Source organism: Macaca thibetana, chromosome 13 (assembly GCF_024542745.1).
Source record: "Macaca thibetana thibetana isolate TM-01 chromosome 13, ASM2454274v1, whole genome shotgun sequence".
NCBI lineage: Eukaryota > Metazoa > Chordata > Mammalia > Primates > Cercopithecidae > Macaca > Macaca thibetana.
In genome coordinates this window covers 100,105,361-100,125,385 of record NC_065590.1, presented here as the reverse complement: position 1 = coordinate 100,125,385, position 20,025 = coordinate 100,105,361, and the positions used below count along the sequence as shown (strand labels likewise).

At 46.0% G+C, this 20,025-nt stretch overlaps 1 protein-coding gene across 5 annotated transcripts in view; it reads left to right on the top strand.

The window, feature by feature from the left end:
- The window catches only part of RNF144A (ring finger protein 144A), a 126,500-nt gene that overhangs the window by 76,378 nt on the left and 30,097 nt on the right, over positions 1-20,025 (top strand). For 4 of the 5 annotated variants that reach the window (XM_050754704.1, XM_050754705.1, XM_050754706.1 and 1 more), the window contains 3 exons: positions 2,814-2,959; positions 18,803-18,907; positions 19,060-19,120. In XM_050754704.1, the coding sequence (XP_050610661.1) occupies positions 2,825-2,959; positions 18,803-18,907; positions 19,060-19,120 (301 nt within the window). In that variant the 5' untranslated portion in view covers positions 2,814-2,824. The remainder of the gene's footprint in view (positions 1-2,813; positions 2,960-18,802; positions 18,908-19,059; positions 19,121-20,025) is intronic. The other variant, XM_050754708.1, reaches the window with a different exon arrangement.

Below are 20,025 nucleotides of genomic sequence, written 5' to 3'. Positions count from 1 at the left end.
ACCTCCCCAACAGCCTGATAGAACTCGTACCCTGTGCTTTTTCAACATTGTCAAAAACAAGCTCTCCCCAAATCTCCAGGCCAGAGGAGCCAATTGCCAGCCACTGCCCCCTTGAAACTTTTCCAGCCCTGACAGATTTCTGCCACCTGCCCCAAGCCTCAGTGCCTGGGGTTAAGGTTTGTCGTCCAATTTAGGGCCAGCTGACATTTTAAAATATAATTATCACGTTGTCCAGTGAACTTTAAGAGATATTACTTAAAAAAATTATTAAGTATTAAAACAGAAAAAAAGATACAGAGAAATAAAAAGAAAAATGTCATGGCCCGTCAGCTTAGGACCCAGAAAAACCCATGAGAGTTTTAAAACGATGGCAATCATAAGCATAAGCATAGTCATAAAATTCAAGGTGTAGAGAAATGATCCAAATGAAAATGACCTTGGGGAGGAAGCCTTGATGTCTGTACCCCCTGCAGCCGCAGAGAGCTGTGTGACGCTTCCAATTATCTCACTCCTCAGGACCCACCAGCTTGAGGTCAAATCATGATGCCTGTTTAAACTATCTTGGAAGTGCTCGCCAGTCCAGAGGAATTTGTGCCAAAGAGTCCTTTTGTAACGAGGGAGACACATGTGTTTTAGACTGAGTGACTCACAGGCATCAACTGCCCTTGGAAGAGGCCCCTCCGACTGCAGCCCACTCCTGCCCCAGATGCCGAAGGCCTGCGCAGATTCCCAGTGCAGATCCCGGGTGGCCTTCAGTCACCCCCTCAGTTGCTTGAGCTCTGATAGTCAGGGTCTCCTCCCCGGATCTGGCTCATTTCTGCCTCTCATGTCCTTCCTCCTGTCTCACTGGGTCCCATCTGCTGGGTGAGCTTTCAGGGTCCTGCAGGCGCTTCCTTCTGGGCCAGACGTGTCTTCTCCTCCTGGTAGAATTCTCCCTCCGTGTAGAATTCACCAGATGGGTGAATTCTCCCTTCTCCTTCCATGTAGAATTCACCAGGTGGGTTTTCCTAATGAAATATTCGCTCAGTGACACCCAGTGAGGTGTGAGTCACAAAACTTGAGAAAGGGATGATAAATTTTTTTTTTGTTTTAAGTTAGGACAGCTCCTTGACCCTGGGAATAAGCTCCTCGAATGACAGTAAGTCCCACCCCTCCCTGCGGCGTGCAGCGGCATCTTCACATTCTCTGACTGCTAAGCAATGGCTGAAGGAGACATCACAGGGAGGGGAGTGGATTTGTTGGGGTCCTCTAGAGGGGCAGAACTAATTAGATAGGTGTTTATGTAAAGGGGAGTTTATTAGGCAGTGTTGACTCACACGATCACAAGGTAAGGCCCCCCAGTAGGCCATCCGCAAGCTGAGGAGCAAGGAAGCCAGTCCAAGTCCCAAAACCTCAAAAGTAGGGAACTGACAGTGCAGCCTTCAGTCTGTGGTCGAAGGTCCAGGAGTGCCAGAGCTGAAGAACTTGGAGTCCGATGTTCGAGGGCAGAAAGCCCTGCACAGGAGAACAACGGAGGCCAGAAGTTTCAGCCAGTCTAGTCTTTCCACGTTTTCCTGCCTGCTTTTTATTCTGGCTGCTCTGGCAGCTGATTAGCTGGTGCCCACCCTGGCTGAGGTGGGTCTGCCTCTCCCAGTCCACTGACTCAAATGTTCATCTCCTCTGGCAACACCCTCGCAGACACACCAGGAACAAGACTTTGCATCCTTCAGTCCAATCAAGTTGGCACTCAGTATTAACCATCACAGGGAGGAAGGGATTTTCCTGAGCACTTGCTGTGCGCAGCTGACCCCTTTTATGATCTCGCATCATCCTCAGAACACCTCTGTGAGAGGGGATTATCAGCCCCATCGTGTGGATGAGCCAGCCGAGGCTGAGAATGGTTAGGGAACCGTGCTGCTTGTGGGCAGAGGGAGTTTGGAAATAGAGTTCTCTCTGATCACAAAGCACAGCATTGGTTCTGCCCCTCCAGGGGGCCCTTGTGCCCTGTCTTCTGGTGAAAGATGCTACGACATTTCTTCCTTCTGTTGGATGTCCATCTCCTTTCCAGCTGCCCTGAAAACTCAGACCTCACAACCCCAACCAAGCCCTCCTGCTCTGACTCTTCCACCCGGGCTTGTCCTGATATTCACAACGTCTTTAACAGTGGAGAACGTTAAATCCAAGCAATATGTATTTTAGCAAAAGCTTCTTTTCCAAGATGGCTGAGGTTTTGCCCTCCTGGGTTAGCAGCCTGGTTGGCAGGTGTCTTAATAAAATGCACATCAGTGGGAGGGAGAGAAGAATGGGTGTGTGGGTGAGTTCTTTGCCATTTTGAGGGCAGACATGAAAGTTACTATCAGAATGGTAAGGGAGCCACTCACAGACCCAAGGCAGGCACCCCTGGTTAAAATTTCTCAGAGCTTGGCAGGCAGACACGGGCGGATCAGGAGGTCAGGAGATCGAGACCATCCTGGCTAATATGGTGAAACCCCATCTCTACTAAAAAAACAAAAAATTAGCCTGGCGTGGTGGCACTTGCCACCCAGCTACTTGGGAGGCTGAGGCAAGAGAATCGCTTGAACCCAGGAGGCGGAGGTTGCAGTGAGCTGAGATCGCACCACTGTACTCCCACCTGGGCGACAGAGTGAGATTTCATCTCAAAAAAAAAAAAAAAAAAAAAAATTCTCGGAGCATCCAAATGCTCTAGGCCCCACCAGCAGTCAGTTGGCCACCGCCCTGGGTCCCAGCTACAGCCAGGAGATGTGACCCCTGCCACGGAGCAGGTGGATGCCAGGGGTGGGGAGGTCTGACCTTCCATGCTTCTCTCGTTTCAGACTGTTCTGCGATGACCACAGCAAGGTACCGGCCCACCTGGGACCTGGCCCTCGACCCGCTGGTGTCTTGCAAGCTCTGTCTTGGGGAGTACCCAGTGGAGCAGATGACAACCATAGCCCAGTGCCAATGCATCTTCTGTACTCTGGTTGGTCTTTTTGGATAAAATACATGTTGCATTGATTTTAGGATGAGCTTTTTGCTTTCGTTTGCGGAGACACTAGGCAAACCTTTGGACTAAATTCTGCCTGACAGTGGCGTCTTCTTGTTGAGGCCTTCACACAGTTCTTGGAAGAATTATTCTGTTAGTCAGGCAGGCTCCCAGAGTGGAAGATTTCCATTACAGTTGCTTGTGGTGCAAAAGCAATCGGTTAAACAGAATTTTAGAAGCTCGTGATAACAATTCACAAAACTTATCATCGCGCATATTCTCCTTGCTACACAGCAAAAGCTTCCACACCTTATCTCAAATGTATTTTGATAGTCACATGTTTGAAGTTACGGCAGTGCTAACCTAGTGATTGTGTGTAGTTAGAATATTCCATCCTCAGTGTCATCTTTCCCTGGCTTAGTGCTAAACTAGAATATAGATATTTTAAAATCACATTTAATATTTATTATGATGTAGCCAACATTCTTTTGGGGCCAGATGATCCTTCAGGGCTTAATGAATGTGGGGACTTCTAAGTCAAGAATTTGGGGTTTGGGTCAAACTCAAACCCCAGATTTTATCTATTACAAAAGATAAATGAGTGTGTGAGGTTTACTCATAGTTAATTTCATTGAATTTTGCATGTTTTTTCTGTCCATTTGAGGAATGAAAAAAGAAAATGAGGCATAGAAGCCGGAAGTAGGAGGGTAGTTGCCCGGGGTCTGCAGGGAATGGGGAGACATAGGTCAAAGGGTGTGAAGTTGCAGTTATATGGGTTGAATAAGTTCTAGAGACCTAACGTACAGCATGATAATTATAGTTAATCATGCTGTTTTGCATACTTGAAATCTTCTGTGAGGATAGATCTTAAGTATTCTCACTATACACACACAAATTGGTAACTATGTGAGATGATGGATATTTAATTAGCTTGATGGTTTTACAGTGTAGTATACAAAAAATGTATATCAAAACTTCACATTGTTCACTTTTAGTATAAAATGGCAGTCTTTATCAATTATAACTGAATAAAGCTGAAAAATAAAACACAATGTTTATCATTTTAAAAAGTACAGAAAAGAAAAATGAAAAACTGTCTTCAAAAAAAGAAGTTGCTTCTGAATTTAACTGCTGTTGTATGTGGATGGTGTAGACGGCTTCCCTGTGGGTTTTGCAAATGCCTGGATTACAATCTGTCACTCGAACAGTCACTGACGCGTTCATCTTTCTTGCATAGCTTTCAGACTTTATTTCATTTGTGCCTCATGATGTCCTTGGTATGTAGGCACAGCAAATATTTTTATCTTTGTTTTATAGATAAGGAGAGGGAGCTTTACAGACATTTATGTCTATGTCTTCTGTTTCTTGTTTATGCTAGATTCAGCCTTTCTTAAGGGCAGAAGAATTTCTGGCCCATTGTCTATCCACCTAGCACCTAGTTTAGTGCAGGACCCAGACGAGCTGATCAGCAAAAACTCACGGATTGAAATGAAGTGTATTGATCTCAGTACTGTAGTTGCCATCCAAGAAATGTGCCTCATTAAAGCGCCAGGAAGACAGCTCCAACCTGGAGGAAAGGAAGTTGCTTTTGACATGTTTCTGAGATGGAGAAGGATAGAAGGGAGATTGATCTCCGTCCTTTTAGCACCGTGAGTGGGGCTTATCGTCATTTCTAGATGGGTTAGGATGGTAGAACCCATCAAGATGAATTCAATAATCAGCTTTACACAAAATCACCTCCTCTTGCCTGAAAGGACATCTTCCCAGCTGATTGAATGGCTCCCCCTCTGCCACAACTGCCTGTTGGGTGGGGGTGGGGGGGCGCGTTTGCGGTCTCTGCAGTCACCTGCCTGCTGTCAGAGGCCACAGCTTGTGTTCTTACCCTTGAAATAGTTGCTTCTCCCTGACTTTTTTGCTGAGGCCTTCATTTTTGTTATTGTTGTTTTAGTTTTCTATTTCTAGAGAATTGTAGTAAAAACAAATAAGCCACTCGAACTGAGACCAAAAGCCTTACTGAAGTCAGTGGATGTGAAGGAAGAAGCTGGCACTGTGTTCTCCGAAAGAGGCTGCTGGGGACACCAAAACACAGTGACGCTGCTGTGATTTTTTTTCACAACTATTTACCAAAATTTAAAATGTTGAAACTAGTTCCACCTCTGCCCGCAGCTCGCTGTAGCGTGAAGAGAAGGAAGCACCTGCGTGTTGAAGATTGAGAAGGGAGGAGGTGTCGGGGTGTCCTGATCTTTTCGGTGGTGCCTTTGCCTTTGTGTGGGCTGCAGGTTGCCTCAAGCTGGGGGCAGGGCATGGGGAGAAGCCCCGAGTCTGTGGCCAGAGGAGTTGCAACTGTCCTTTTCTGAGGGGTGCAGACATGGGAAGGAAGAAAATTAAGACTAAAAAGAGGCACTCTTAAAAAAAAAACAGTTACTACAAAATTACAGTTAAGTGCTGAAGTAACTTTATCTCAAGGAGTCCAGGGCTGGAGGGAAAAGCATGGTATTCGGAGTCAGGTGTCCTGGAGCTGAAATGCCAGCTCTATTTCTGCCCTGAGCAAGCCTCGTTTACCCCATCTGTATAATGGAGGTAAAAATAGTTTACCTCGAAGTTCAAGTGGAAGAACGTGTGAAGTCATGTGGTAGGCAGTCAGCAGCCCTAGTTCTTTCTCATTTTGCTTCTAAGTTTGGGGTTAGAACTGCAGGAGTAAAAACAGAGTTTGGGCAGCTCTCCCTAAATGTCTTCTGAAGAACATTTATCTCAAGATGCACTCAGAAATGATTTGTGTGGTTCAGTGGGTTTGCTAATGACGGATGCCACATCCCTGCCCACATCCTCCACCACCAAGGCTTCCTGGGTGCCCAAGAGCAGGGTGAATGTACCGAGACATCTGCAGTCAAAGACGTACTGTCCGCTTTCCTGTGTTCCTTAAATGTATTTCAGCACGAAAGGGACTTGCGTAGCAATTGCTAATACGGCACTCCCCTGAAGCAGGTTCTCCAGGGCTTTCCTTGCTTGCGGGGTACCTGGTGGCTTCTTTGTGATTCTCTGGAGGTCACAAGATCCTGCGTGTGGGGCCTGTTCACACGTTCCAGGTGCTGTGCTAGGCCTTGGGAGCTTGGGGGTGATGAGCTACCAGATGTCTTAAATTGTTCCATTTGGATTAGTGTGAAATCTAACTTTTGAAGGCCAAATGTAAACCTGAACATTTGTGTGCAAAATAGTGACATGTAAGTATCACCAACAAATTCCGTGCTGGAGCACTGGCCGGAGAGAAAGGATTGTGGACATGTATTTTGAAATCAGGCTGCTGTTATCCCACCATGAGGTCAATCCCATGTTCGTTGTGTCAGTCAGAGATGCAACCTGTGTGTAGAGTGACCTGGGATGTTCCTCATGGGCTGAAATCTAAAATGTAGAAGATGTTTTAACTTAAAATGGGACATGTTAAAGCCATTAAGGGCTGACTTATACTTGTGCCTTTTGACAGTTACACTGAGAATGTGAATGTGGTGGTGATGCTGGCAGAGTTGTTTGCATTCAGACAGCTGCTAGAACTAGAGAAGATACTCTCATCCCAAAGGTGGGAACACGTGAAGCTGAAAAAGGGCAGTGCTGTGGTCCCATCCCAAGACCCAGGTCCCTAGTTATCTGGGAAGGTAGAAATGTCTACATTTCTGTTAGTTCTTAAAATAATAGTGTAGTGAAAGTTATTTTTTAACCATGACAAGGTTGAATAAGCCAAATAAAACATATATACACACACATATATTTTATATATGTTACTTATATATATAAAATATGTATATAAATTATATAATTTTTTTTTTGCTTTGAGCTAGATTTAAATCTATTCTGATACCAGCTATTTATTGGTGATTAGGAATTTTGCTATTAAAACCCGGATGACAGGATTTTGATATATAACCATGGAAAGTTGTTACTTAAAAATGTAACTTTTGGCCGGGCACAGTGGCTCACGCCTGTAATCTCAGCACTTTGGGAGGCTGAGGCAGGTGAATCATCTGAGGTCAGGAGTTCGAGAACAGCCTGGCCAACATGTTGAAACCCCGTCTCTACTAAAAATGCAAGAATTAGCCAGGCGTGGTGGCATGTGCCTGTAATCCTAGCTACCCGGGAGGCTGAGACAGGGGAATCACTTGAACCCGGGAGGTGGAGGTTGAAGAGACAAGATCACACCATTGCACTCCAGCCTGGGCAACAAAAGTGAAACTCCATCTCATAATAAATAAATAAATAAAATAAAAATAAATAAAAAGATAAAAATGTAACTTTTTGCCCAGGCACAGTGGTTCATGCCTGTAATCCCAACACTTTGGGAGGTTGAGGTGGAAGGATTGTTTGAGCTCAGGAGCCTGAGAGCAACATAGTGAGACCTTGGCTCTACAAAATATAAAAAAATTAGCAGGGCATGGTGGCAGACACCTGTGGCCCCAGCTACTCAGGATGCTGAGGCAGGAAGATTGCTCAAGCCCAGGAGGTTGAGGCCGCAGTGAGCCATGATTACACCACTGCACTCCAGCCTGGGCAGCAGAGCAAGACCCTGTCTCAAAAACAAACAAACCAACAAAATGTAACATTTAGTAGACAGAATCTTTCCCACACAATGCATAACTATAATAAAAGCGACTCTTAGTTGTTTAAATAAAAAGTTGGGACCAGATGGTTGGTTGAGTTGTGTGGTTGAACATTGCAATGGAATATAGGTTCAGATCTCTGTTCTGCCTCTGCTACTTGCTGTGTGATTTGCAGCAAGCTTCCTAACTTCTCTAAGCCTTGGTTTATTCATCTCGAAAATATGATCGACCTCATGAATAAATTAAATGGGATAATGTGTATAAAGGATTGAGCAGTAGCATGCCTGGTGATAAATAATACAACATTGTTTCCTTTTTTTCCTATGTATTTGCAAGGTCATTCACCTGGTATACTGCAGAAAAGCTACATGTAAACCCTAAGCTTCTGATTAGGTAACTTATTGGGAAATAAGTGGCATTTCCTCACCTAGAAATTAAGCTGATTTGGGGGATGGTCTTCCTTTGCACATCTTTATGTCCCTGTTAGCTTTGCATTATGTGTACTGCAACCTGGCTTGTGCGAGGTGCCCTGGATATGTAGGTAAGACATAATCCCCGCCCCCTCTGATCCCTTGCGCAGCGGGAGATGCAGGTGTGGGCTGCGATCATTTGGGGCTTTAAGGGCTATATTTGCAGTGTGGATAGTGGGTGGCAGCACAGAGAGAACAGTGAATTCTGCCAGAAGTACCCAGGAAGGCTTCAGGGGCTTTTGAACTATCTCCTTGAGAGAGCATGAACGGATAGAGCCACCAGCGAAGGAAAGGGGGTGTTGGGGCACGATGGGTCCAGATTGAGAGGACTCTGCTGAGGTTTCTACTAGTCTAAAGCTCAGCAGAGACGTACGGTAATGCACCACATCACCATGTTTTGCTTAATGATAGACCACATATATAATGGTGGTCCCATACGATTACAGTGGAGCTGAAAAATTCATTCTGCCTTGTATTTACTATTCTGTACTTTTTTTTAATCATTATTTTAGAATGTACTACAACTTTTGAAAAAATAAGTGAGGTGTAAAAGAGCCTGAGACAGCTCCTTTAGGAGGCATCCAGAAGAAGGCATTGTTGTTAGTATCATATGAGATGACAGCTCCATGGTGTTACTGCCCCTGAAGAACTTCTAGTGGGAGAAGATGTGGAGGTGGAAGCCAGTGACATGGATGATCCTGATCCTGTGCAGGTCTAGGCTAATGTGTTTGTGTCTTAGTTTTTAACAAAAAAAGTTTAAATAAATAAAAAAATTAAAAATAGAATAAAGCTTACAGAATAAGGATATTAAATATACATATACACATGCACATATATATACGTACAAATATATATGTGTGTACATGCGTATATATATGTGTTTTCAGTTTTCCACACTGAGCCATCCTAAACTACAGGGCTTCAATGTTTCTCAGCTCTTCAAACATCTGGGGCTTAAACTTACCGTAGCATTTCACATACTGTGTGGCGGTTGTGTTCCCTGATCTGTAACTTCCACTCAAGGAGCTTTTGAAGAGAAGGGGATTTCTTGTGTTCTGCTTTTTCATAAATGTGGGCACATAGTGGCCCTCCGAAAAAATGTTGATGCTCAGACATTACATACTTGAGTTCTAAGTGGCTTAAGGCAGGTGAGAGTGAGGTGGTTCTCTTTCTAGTCTTATTTTTACAATTGCAACTGCTGTTGCTTTGGTTTTATCTCTGTGTTTTCTATGAGATGTATCTGAGAAATCATAGGGTCATCAGATTAAGAAGAAACTAAATATCTTACACTGTGGTATTGGCCTGCCCTGGTAAGAGTGAATGCTGGGAAATCGTTTTCAAACTGTCCTTCAGCTCAAGGTCCCTCTGTTCAAATGAACAGTCAAATGAAAGTCTACACGAAAGCCTAGTAGATGTAGAATGGTTGAAACCAGGCTTGCTCTTTCAGTATGGAGTTTAGGCACCAGGAGGCTGACTGATGATGTCTGCTCTGCAGGCTGGCTCCTAGGGGTTCCAAGGACTGTGGGTGGGCTTCCCAGGCCTCTCTTCTGGGGTCTGAGAGGTTCAGAGATGCATGAATCCAGCCATCAGAGTTGCCTCTCCTAAGCGGAGGGCATCCTTTTAGTCTTGGTTTTTCAGATGGGGAGAAGGCTGACTTGGAGGGTGGAGTGACTTTAGGGTGCAAAGGATGAGTTCCAGGGCTGTTGCAAAGAGCTTCAGCTTCCAGTTGCCGGATGCCTGCAAAGTAAAGAGCTGCCTCTGCAAGTCTGTTCCATGTTCCCAGAACACAGAACGGCTTCCCAACCTCCTTTGTCTTAAGACCAGCAACTGTACCCCTCAGATTCCCTGCTGACAACTCACAGGCTACAACCAGAGTCGTCTTCATTTTTATCCGTGATTCTTAGAGTCCTTCTAAAACTGTAGCTTATTGCTTCATCTCACTTCTCATACAAACCTGTGAAATAGGCAGGATTCTCCATCTCATGGGAGGACGCTGCAGCTCGGAGACAAGGGGCCTGTCCTGGGGTGAGGTGCTTGCTGGAAAGCCTGACTCAGGTGCACCTGCTCCTTGCATATCTGCCACTCCTTTTTTTTTTTTTTTTTTTAAACTTGTGGTATTGATGAACTGAAGTGCTGTTAGAGAATTTCACAGACCCTGATTTATACACACATACAAAGTGGTTTTCTCGGTGGCATCTTTCCTTTCATGAAAAGCATTTTTTCCTAGTGTTGCCCCTGAAATCATGACAGCTATGTTCTGTCCCAGTCTAAAGCCCAGATCCCAACAATCTCTGTTACCCAGATCTCTGTTAGCCCAGAACCTCCATGAAGCAGAACAGCTTGATGAGGGTCTGGAGTTGTCAGAGATCCTGCACATTAATCTTGGCAGAGGACTTCACTCAGAGCCCAGGGATGCTGTAGTTATAACTTTTTCTAACTTGATGTTTGTTTTTCCTAATCAAGAGTATGAAAAACTAAAATGTGGAGGGTGAGCAATTCTCTACACGATTAACAAGAAATGACACTTTGTAACCTGACGACACAGGATAAGTGGCAAGCCAGAAGATCGCAGCCTGTGCTGCAAAATGCTCCCAGGACACTGACACGCGTGTCACCAGGACCTGTGTTTTGGGAAGGGACACCCGCCTCCTCAGTGTCAGAGGGCAGGAGAGGGTAAGGGCCCTGTGACTCCTGCCTCCGATGCCTGTACTGGCCTCAGAGGAGAGTTGTAGCCCTGCTACCCCAACCCTTGCTGGTCTTCACAGGTGGGTCCTGGTACCCTGTCCCCCAGCCCCTTCACTGCCTCCTTCCCTCACTGGGACCTCTGGGACCAGGCTGGCAGCCTCTGTCCTCTCTCCATGGCTACATCCTGAAAGCCTCCCATCCTCGCTTCCCTGTCCGTGGCCTGCCAGTCCAACAATATTCTCTGAAATAGACACTAATGTAAGTGGGACTCCTTACCCTCTTCCACCCTCTGACATTGAGGAGGTGGGTGTCCCTTCTCAAAACACAGGTCCTGGTGACAAGCATGGGCCTATGCCATGAAGCAGGCTGTCTCTGCACTAGACATTTGGTGTCTATTAAGGGTCCTTGAGAAAATGCTGATTCCTGTTATTGGCTTTGCTCAGAAAATGAGCCAAGGGATGAAGGGCCACTCTGGACACCTTTGCACACCCTGCCCCAGTTAAGGTCAGAGAGCGCCTTCCCTCCCTCTCAGAACACTGCCCCTTCTTCCTACCTGGGAAGGATCCTTGGGATCTGCTTTCTCTCCCCATTTTGTGGATTTGACTCTTCACCCCAAAACCCTCCTGAGTGCTTTCTTCCAGGAGGCCTGTCTAGGACCGACAGCAGGTAGCATCCTCAACCCTGCCCCAATATTGGCAGGATCCCTATCAGTCTCCCCAGCCCTTTCTTAGACAAGCGGTAAAGAGCAGACAAATAAAACTTCCGGTTTCACGATGGGCTGGAATGATCTTCAGTTGTCTGGAAAATTCAGATCTTCCCAACAGAGGCTGAATTAAGAAAGTGTCACACGATTACAACTTAACCCTCTGCTGTTACACATTCTGAGCAGTTGCACGCCTACTCACGTTGTCTCACACTCGCCTCTCAAGCCCTCTGTGCATGTGTCCCCTTCTGCGCAGGTCTTCTTAAATGCGCTCACACTCGATTTCACAGACACACTCGTTCCAGCTCCAGTAGGAGTCTGACCCGGGGATCATCCTGCCTCAGCTTTGAAGCACCCTCAACATAGTACACTTGCCAAGCCATGGTATGCCTTTCACCCAATGTCACAGCCTTGGTGCAGAGTACATAAATATTTGTTGAAGGGACAGAGAGGTCGAGTCTCTGCCTGTTCCTGCCTCATGTTGGTGCTGTTTGTGTGCACACCCTGCTACCACACTGCCTCTGTTCTGTTCCACTGGGAGGTCTTCGTGAGGAAGCCGTGGCTGGGTGAAATACGCATTTTTGCTCCTCTGTGAATCCGGGTTTCCATATTCAACAGATAGAACAAACGGGCCGCGCTGCCCACACCACCGCTTCTCTTGCAACTTGTTCGGAAGCTGAGGCTGCAGGAGCGAGCTCCTTGCTAAGGAGGGAACATGCGTTCTCTCCCAGGTCTTCCCTCTCCGCCAGCCCAGCACTGCCTCCAGAGGTGAGGGGAAGGCAGCTGGACAGTTCACTAGTCCCTGTGAGATAGTGGACAGCACAGCCTCCACGTCAGTGTCTTCCCCTTGTGGCTGACGAGGGGGAGGATACGCCCAGTGGCGTCCCTAGAGAGCCAGATCTTCCTGGCTGTCACCCCAGTCTCGCCCTGCCTCTGGCTCCCTGGTCTCAGTCTTCAGATCCTGTCACTGCCTCTTTGGCTGCCACCCAGACCTCAAGACCGGCAACTGTGAGAACAAAGAGCGACCTTCCTCCTTTTTGGCAGCGGGTGCACGGTCACATGTGCAAGCCTCCTCGAGAACGTCCAGCTTCTGGTGGCTTTTGTAGATCGCAGCGTAGCTGCAGGTCCAGCTACAGGTTGTGCCCTGTCCCTTTAGCCTCCAGCTGTCCCCTCACAAACACTTCCCCGAAGCCCTGCTGACACAGTGGCCTGATTGAGAACCGATGGCCTGACCTGTCGCACTGGCCTCCCTGCCCTGAGTGGGTTCTTATCAGGCAGCCGTGGATGACACAGGCCCCCTCCCGACACAGTGCGATTTCCACTGCCCGCAAGAGTAAGTCCTGCACTCCGCTCAGCACTGCTGCTGCCTCCCGGCCCACCGCACCCGTGCTTCCCTGTCCCCCCGGGCCAGGTGCTGTTCCTGAGCACACCCCTTCTGGTGGAGCCTGCTTCTCTTTCTCCTGACTGCTGTTTTTCTTGGACAAACTCAACACGAAGGGGCGGTCTCTTCCCTGTATAAGGAGATGGAATAAACAGCCTCCGCCTCCAGCCCTGCGGCCGTGCCTTGCTCCTGAGACCTCTGGATGGCCAGGGAGCCAGGGTTCTGGGCATCCTCCTGGCCTCCACGCCAGGTCCCTGCATGCCTTCCCACAAAAGCAGGTGCTCAGTGCTAACTGCTGAGTGGACTTGAGAATCCCAGATAAGTGACAGCCTTGCTACTGCTACCTTCCCACCTGGAGTTCTTGAAAGAGAGCATTTCACATGAAATCATTCCATCCACATCTTCACTGGGCATCTGCAGTCACCAGCCACCGTGTGAGGGCCTGTGAGGGCCGCACAGGACCACAGAGGCATTACCCCTGGCCTTCTCTACACTGCAGGAGATGAGGTGTGCACTCACCCTCCACATGAGTGACAGGGGGCCCACACACAGCATGCATGCTGGAAGACTCTTTGACGATGGAAATTGTGCATGGGCAGAATGAGGTTAAGTAGGTGGAGGACACTGAAGGGGTAAGAAAAACTAGTATTTGCCGGGGCCCTACTTTATATAGGGCAAAATCCACACTTCCAGCAAGGATGCCCCCTGCAAAGCAGGACCATCTTCTTGTTCTGCAGCTGAAGGGCCTTAGTCTTAGATACCTTGGGAGAAAGGTAGCGCAGGGGAGCAGCACGCCCCTCGCGACCTGAAGCAGCTGATCATGAGCGCCTGCCTCCTGCGCGCCACCCAAGGCTGTGGCGAGAGCATGGGAGACGGTGGGTCTAAAGGCTCGACAGAAGCGAGAACTCATGTAGATGAGAGCATTCATTTTATGCGTAAAGTCTGGGTTTTGTTTTTTGTTTTTTTTTTCAAGAACTTTATAAAAGCAAACTTTATAATTTGAACTCTTCAGCTTGTGAGCGAAGTCACGTTCCCATATCCTTGAGGAAAGTGATCCTTGCCAGAACACGTACTGTGCAGCTTGCTGGGCAGTTCGCTCCAGGTTCCCAGGGCCACCCAGTGAGAGTTGCCAGGGGGATTCCCATGAGGCTGTCCTCAGAAGGGAAGGTGTGCAGGGGGTCATGCCTCCAGCCTGCTTAACTACAGCCAGGTGTTGCCAGGTGTCTGGCTACTCTGTGGGTGTTCTACTCATCTCTGTGTCCTTCCATCCACCCTGTATCTGCATGGCTTTGATTCATCCCTTGCTGTTTGCCAGCACTCTGTTAGGTATGGGAATAGAAAGATAAATAATTAATAGATCTTGCTTTCAAAGAATTCACCATCGACTAGAGGAGAAACATCAACAGACCATGGATTATTGATGGCTCTAGAAAGGCTGAGAGAAAGCCTTGCAGAGCGTGTGAGCAATATGCCAGAGCACCACTGTCTCCGGGGCAATGGAGCTGTGGAGTGATTGTCCTTCTGTCCGCCAAGCTTATCCCACAGTATTAGGAAGGGGAGGCACTGGGAGACGAGGGTCCATGCTAGACCCACATGTCTGCACAGTGGGTGAGCTGTAATTTCAAGGCAGCCTTGTGATTCCAGGGTCTGCTCCCAACTCCCACCGTTCGTGGGACTCTTGCTGCTTCAGTTTGGACCTGCCTGCATGTAATGCTTGTGTTCATAAATCGTGGATCCCAGATAAGCACCTTTGAGCACAGTTTCTGGGCATTTTCTCCTGCTTGTAGTGTCATCAGTAGCCAACAGGCCTTCGTGTGAAAAAGCAGACAAAAATCAGACTTGCTGTAGTTTTAGGCGAGGCAGATATTTCTCCGTGGCCGCTTCTCCTTGGCAGGAAACTTGTGACGCACCGGAGGTATATTAGCAAATCAGCAGTGCTGTCTCCTCATCAGGTTTCAAAGAGTTGGAAACCAAAGTGGAAAATGAAATTCCTGGAACATTCTGTGGCTTACCCCCCTTTCTTCCCTCTGTGTGGCCGATCCCTTTTTTCCTGCAATGCCTTTGACCCTCTGGCCAAATTTTCATCTCTGGGAAGCCTTCCCTGATCCCCCCCAGGGGGGACCCCTCCTCTCTACCCATGTACTGGCCCGTTAGAGCCTCCCTGTCCCCTTGAAGTGGCCCCAGGAGAGCACGGAGCACAGTGCATTGTGATGATGATCTCTGCACGCCTCTTTCCTCCACACTGGGCTGTGTGGGTCTTGATCGCATTTGCAGCCTTGCAAATGAATCATTGTGTTTTGCAGCAGCATGAGCATATAAAGGAGATGTTCTCGGGGTTGACTGACACTATGCCCCTTTAAAGTACGTACGATTCCTTGTCTATAAAAAAAGTTTATGAGGTAAACAGAAAATACGTATTGAATGATTGCTTTTGAAAGAGTTCTTTTTTTAAAAAAACAAATTTTATTGTTTGTATTTGAGGTTTACAACGTAGTATTATGGGATACATATAGATAATACAATGGTCATATAACGAAGCAGCCCAGCATATTCACCATCTCACATAGCTGCTTTTTATGGTGATGAGCAGCTAAAATCTTCTCACTTAACAGCAATCCCTGATACAATACAATTGTATTAAAGTTAGTCCTCGTGTTGTATGTTAGATCTCTAAACTGGCTCATCTAAAAGTTTTCAATTGAGGAATAAGTATGCAAAAAATTTAAAACAGACATAAAATCTCACCAGCCTTGGAACCAGCCACACGTGGGTTTGAGCCCTAGTGCTTCTACTTGAGCTGTTGTTAATGTCTCTGAGCCTTGGTTTTCTCATCTGTCGTGTGAGCGTGGTAACACACCATATGACTTTTGTGCATGTTTAATGAGCTAACATAGGTAATGCGATTCACATAGAATCTAGGACTTAGAAAGCATTTGACTACTATAATGAGTGCAATAGTAGGAAAATGTGTCAGTGTCTGCTTTCAGGCTGTGTATTTTACAGAAGTTTCTCTGTTTACCTATTTTTGTGCTCATGTCAAGACATCTTTTTGCAATTAGAATGAAAACCATAGCTTGTGAGTCATGACCCACTTTATATCTGGAAGAAAGCTGGGCTTGTTTTTGATGGATGCAAGGTCAGGCGCTTGGAACCTCATCTCTCTTTATATAGTGAACAAATTGATATTCCCAGAACATAATCCTTTTGCAAATTGCACAGATAGCTGCATCCTGATGACACATAATGTTCACTCTTGGGTAGCTTTGAAACCCAGACATGACTCACTACTTGTTGCATATGGGTGTACGCTTCATGCCGGTTTTAATTGTTGTATTTTGCTTCTTAGAAGAGTCACGTTCTATCATTATATGCTGATCCGCACAATATTCTGAGAGTCTCCAGCATCATATATTGGTTTAAGGCATTCCAGTATCCTCCAGAGACCCAATTTAGACAAACTTCATAATAGAAAGTAAAATAATGATCTTGTTGCCAAGGTTTTGGGATTTTTAAATGCCTATAACTGTAAGAGACATATCACGTAAGTAGACAAAAAAGAAACAACAGCCACTATTTACGTAGCTGGTGCTGTCTACCAGGAATTATGCCAGGTGCTTTCATAGATTACTGTCACAAAAGTGCAGGGAGATGGGCATTCTGATTTTATTGTCAAGGGAGCTGTTGCCCAAACTCTGACTTGAGGGACAAGGATTGATTGAGCCTGTCTGGCTCTGAAGCCTACAGTCTTTCTCCCTTGTCATGTGGCACCCAGTCATAAACAGAAAGTTCCACTGATCTGCCAACTGTCCAGCTCATTGTTACAATGGTTCACCACTCTAGTAGTCCACAGCGCCACTGGCACTTAACATGTCGGCGGATACTACCCAGGACCAGGCTGCAGCCCTGCTGGAGGCTGGGTGTGACTCCTCTCTTGCTCATCCTCTGCCTCTCCCTTGTTCTGAGAAAAGCCTTTGCATTGGTTTTAATGAATTCATCTCTGAAAATTCTGCCATCTGGAGTCTCACGTAGAACTCCAAGCGTGGGCTCGCCCATACTCACTACTCTGGGAACTGTCTTCCTAAACCTTAGGTTGGCAAAATGTGGATTATCTGTGTAAACCTCAGTTCAGAGCCACTGCAATCATCAGAGCCCAGGCAGATCAAAAGAACACAGGCTGGAACACAGGGTTCAGTGTGGAGCCACCAACGTTGTAATTTGCACTTGAAGTTGTAGCTCTTGAGAAAAGCTTTGGGAAGTGGCTCTTTCTGAGGATGACCTTGATTTTTATTTTATTTTATTTTATTTTATTTATTTATTTATTTATTTTTTGAGACGGAGTCTCGCTCTGTCGCCCAGGCTGGAGTGCAGTGACCGGATCTCAGCTCACTGCAAGCTCCGCCTCCTGGGTTTACGCCATTCTCCTGCCTCAGCCTCCTGAGTAGCTGGGACTACAGGCGCCTGCCACCTCGCCCGGCTAGTTTTTTTGTATTTTTTAGTAGAGACGGGGTTTCACCGTGTAGGCCGGGATGGTCTCGATCTCCTGACCTCGTGATCCGCCCGTCTCGGCCTCCCAAAGTGCTGGGATTACAGGCTTGAGCCACCGCGCCCGGCCCGATTTTTATTTTTTAAAGATATTGCAATCTGGAGTCTTCAGTGAATGAAATATTCTATTTTGCTAGGATGGGGAGTATTACCAGTTTAGATCAAATTATTCTTTATATATCAAGCATATACTCCTTTCTGTTATTCTTCTAACCTTTTTCCCTTGCCTGAGATTCTTACAACTCCACTGTGAGGTAGGTTAAACCACCCTAAATTGCAGAGCAGGAAAATAAGGATGGTAGAGAGAGATTAACAGACTTGTTCTAAACATGGAGGTAGAAGGAATTGCAGTTGGATTTCCGTTTAGACCCATTCATTAGTAATGATCATGCGTTCTTGTAATAAAATGGATTATACATTTTTGCGGGGAGGTATCAGCAAACATAGCGTATGGATTTTTCTCGATTAATTGCTATTATATTTTAATAATGGTATTGTAATATTATATATTATTGCTAATATGAACTTTAATTATACTGGGACTGTGATTGAAGTTGATTTGGGGATGCCATTGTGGGATTTTACATCATTTTCTATGCTCTTTGAGTTCTTATATAAGCTCTACATTTAGTTTCTCTTGGTAGTGAGCCTAGCTGGCAAAGGCCATATTGTTTCTTCTCATTGCTGTTTATAATATGCTTTTCAGGGAACACTAGATTTCTAAGACTAGTAGACTTTGTAAAGCAGGAGTGAAGACCACAGAATCTTTTATGTTAACTCTACTTCGTTTCCTTCACTTCCTCTTGTTTGACTTACTTCAGGCTTTAAGCAGGGCCTCCAAGTAGGTAAGGTAGATAGTGAGTAATTGCCAGGTAAGTGAGGCACCCTGAGTGAGGAATGCCAAATACAGTTGGGTTCTCAGCAGGGAGAACGTGAGCATGTTGTCTGAGCAAACCTGGGTTCACATCGAGGCTCTGGGTACTATCTGTGGAAGTTGGCAACTTCCTTCTTTGCTGACTCAGTTTTCACATATGAAAAATGGAACAGTCATACCTTTCTTGTAAAAATGCTCTAAGGCTTCAGTGAAACAGTGGGAGATAAAATATTTAATGCAGTGGCTGCACCTTATAGGCATTTGAGAAATATTACCTCCCAGCCTCCCTTGCAGCCTTTCTTCTTGCTTTTAGAATTCTTGGCTCTTGTGTTTGCTGAGGTTTTGTGCGGGGATCTAACCCATAGCCTTAGCTTTGTGATTGAGCATACAGTCCCTGGCACAGAATGGGTACCCATAAATAGTTATTGAATGAATAAAACCTCGAAACCTCGAATTTGTTGGTTGCTATGGGCTAGACAGTGAAAATATTAAACTATAATGCAACAATGTTCTTGGTCCTTTTTTTAATGCATCATGATTTCTTCAGCATTAAGGAGGTAAAGATGTTTATAGACCCTTCTCTGTTTTTCTTTCAGTGCCTGAAACAGTATGTTGAGCTCTTGATCAAAGAAGGATTAGAAACCGCAATTAGCTGCCCAGATGCTGCCTGCCCTAAACAGGGCCACCTACAGGAGAACGAGGCATGTGCAATTGAACAGACTGGGCTGTTTGATGTGCTCTAGTGTGCACAGCTGAACTTGTCAGAATAACGTGGGTTTTGTTTGGGTGTACATTGCATTATATTGTAGCCCTCAACTTGTTATCTTTCTTGTTTGCATTTTTTTCCCCTTAGATTGAGTGCATGGTTGCAGCTGAAATTATGCAAAGATATAAAAAGCTACAATTTGAAAGAGGTAGGTGCCTGATATGTCTGCCAGTTATGGTTCCTGTAATGTATGAATGTGGATAATTTTGTGGGGAGTTCTTTTGGTAGATATGGTTATACAGCATTTGATAGGAGTTAAAAAGTTGATGTAAACTAAACTTCTGAAATTAAACTGACATTCTGGATTCTCTGAACAGCTCACAGTTTGAAGACCTTGTCTAGTGATCTGTTTGGTAGCAGGAAGAATTTATGGAACACAATTTGTTTATAGGGATTTATAGGCTCCTGGGGGAGGTTTAAAGATGATGGCTCTCATGAGGTATTAGATTTCAGCCAGCTTAAGCCTAAGAGTTTGAGGGCTAAACTCTTGGGCTGGCCCAGAATTTAAAAAATGCAAAGTCACAGAGGGAAGTCATGAGGGTAGGCATAGCAGAAATTACAGTAACCCCCGTCCTAACAACAGTCCAATGGTAGCTGTCCTGTCTGCACTTACTCACCACTGGACACAGGCCTAGATAGTAGGTGCTAAATGAATAATCAAGTCCCTTATCCCAGTAAGTGACACAACAACTCTGCAAAGCTAATTTGTCATTATCTAATAAACGAGTCCCCAGAGAGGCTAACTGATTTGCCCTGATTTCTAAATATAGTGGGTGCTTTGGGACCACATCCCATGACCCTTCGTCATGCGCTCTCCACTGGGCCCTGCATAGCCCTCCTGGCTGGAGCAGGCCTGATGCAGACCCAGGGGTCCTCTGGGAGAGCAGTGTGGCAGGTGCGCACAGAGTAGAGTATGATTCTCAGGATCATATTGCAAAGCATTAAGCCATGTGGAACGTCCAGGAGAGGTCTTTAGCTCTGCTCTCTGAAGTACTCCGGGCTCATGCAATGAAACTGTAAAGGGTCTGTGGACTCTATTTGGCTTTGTTTTCA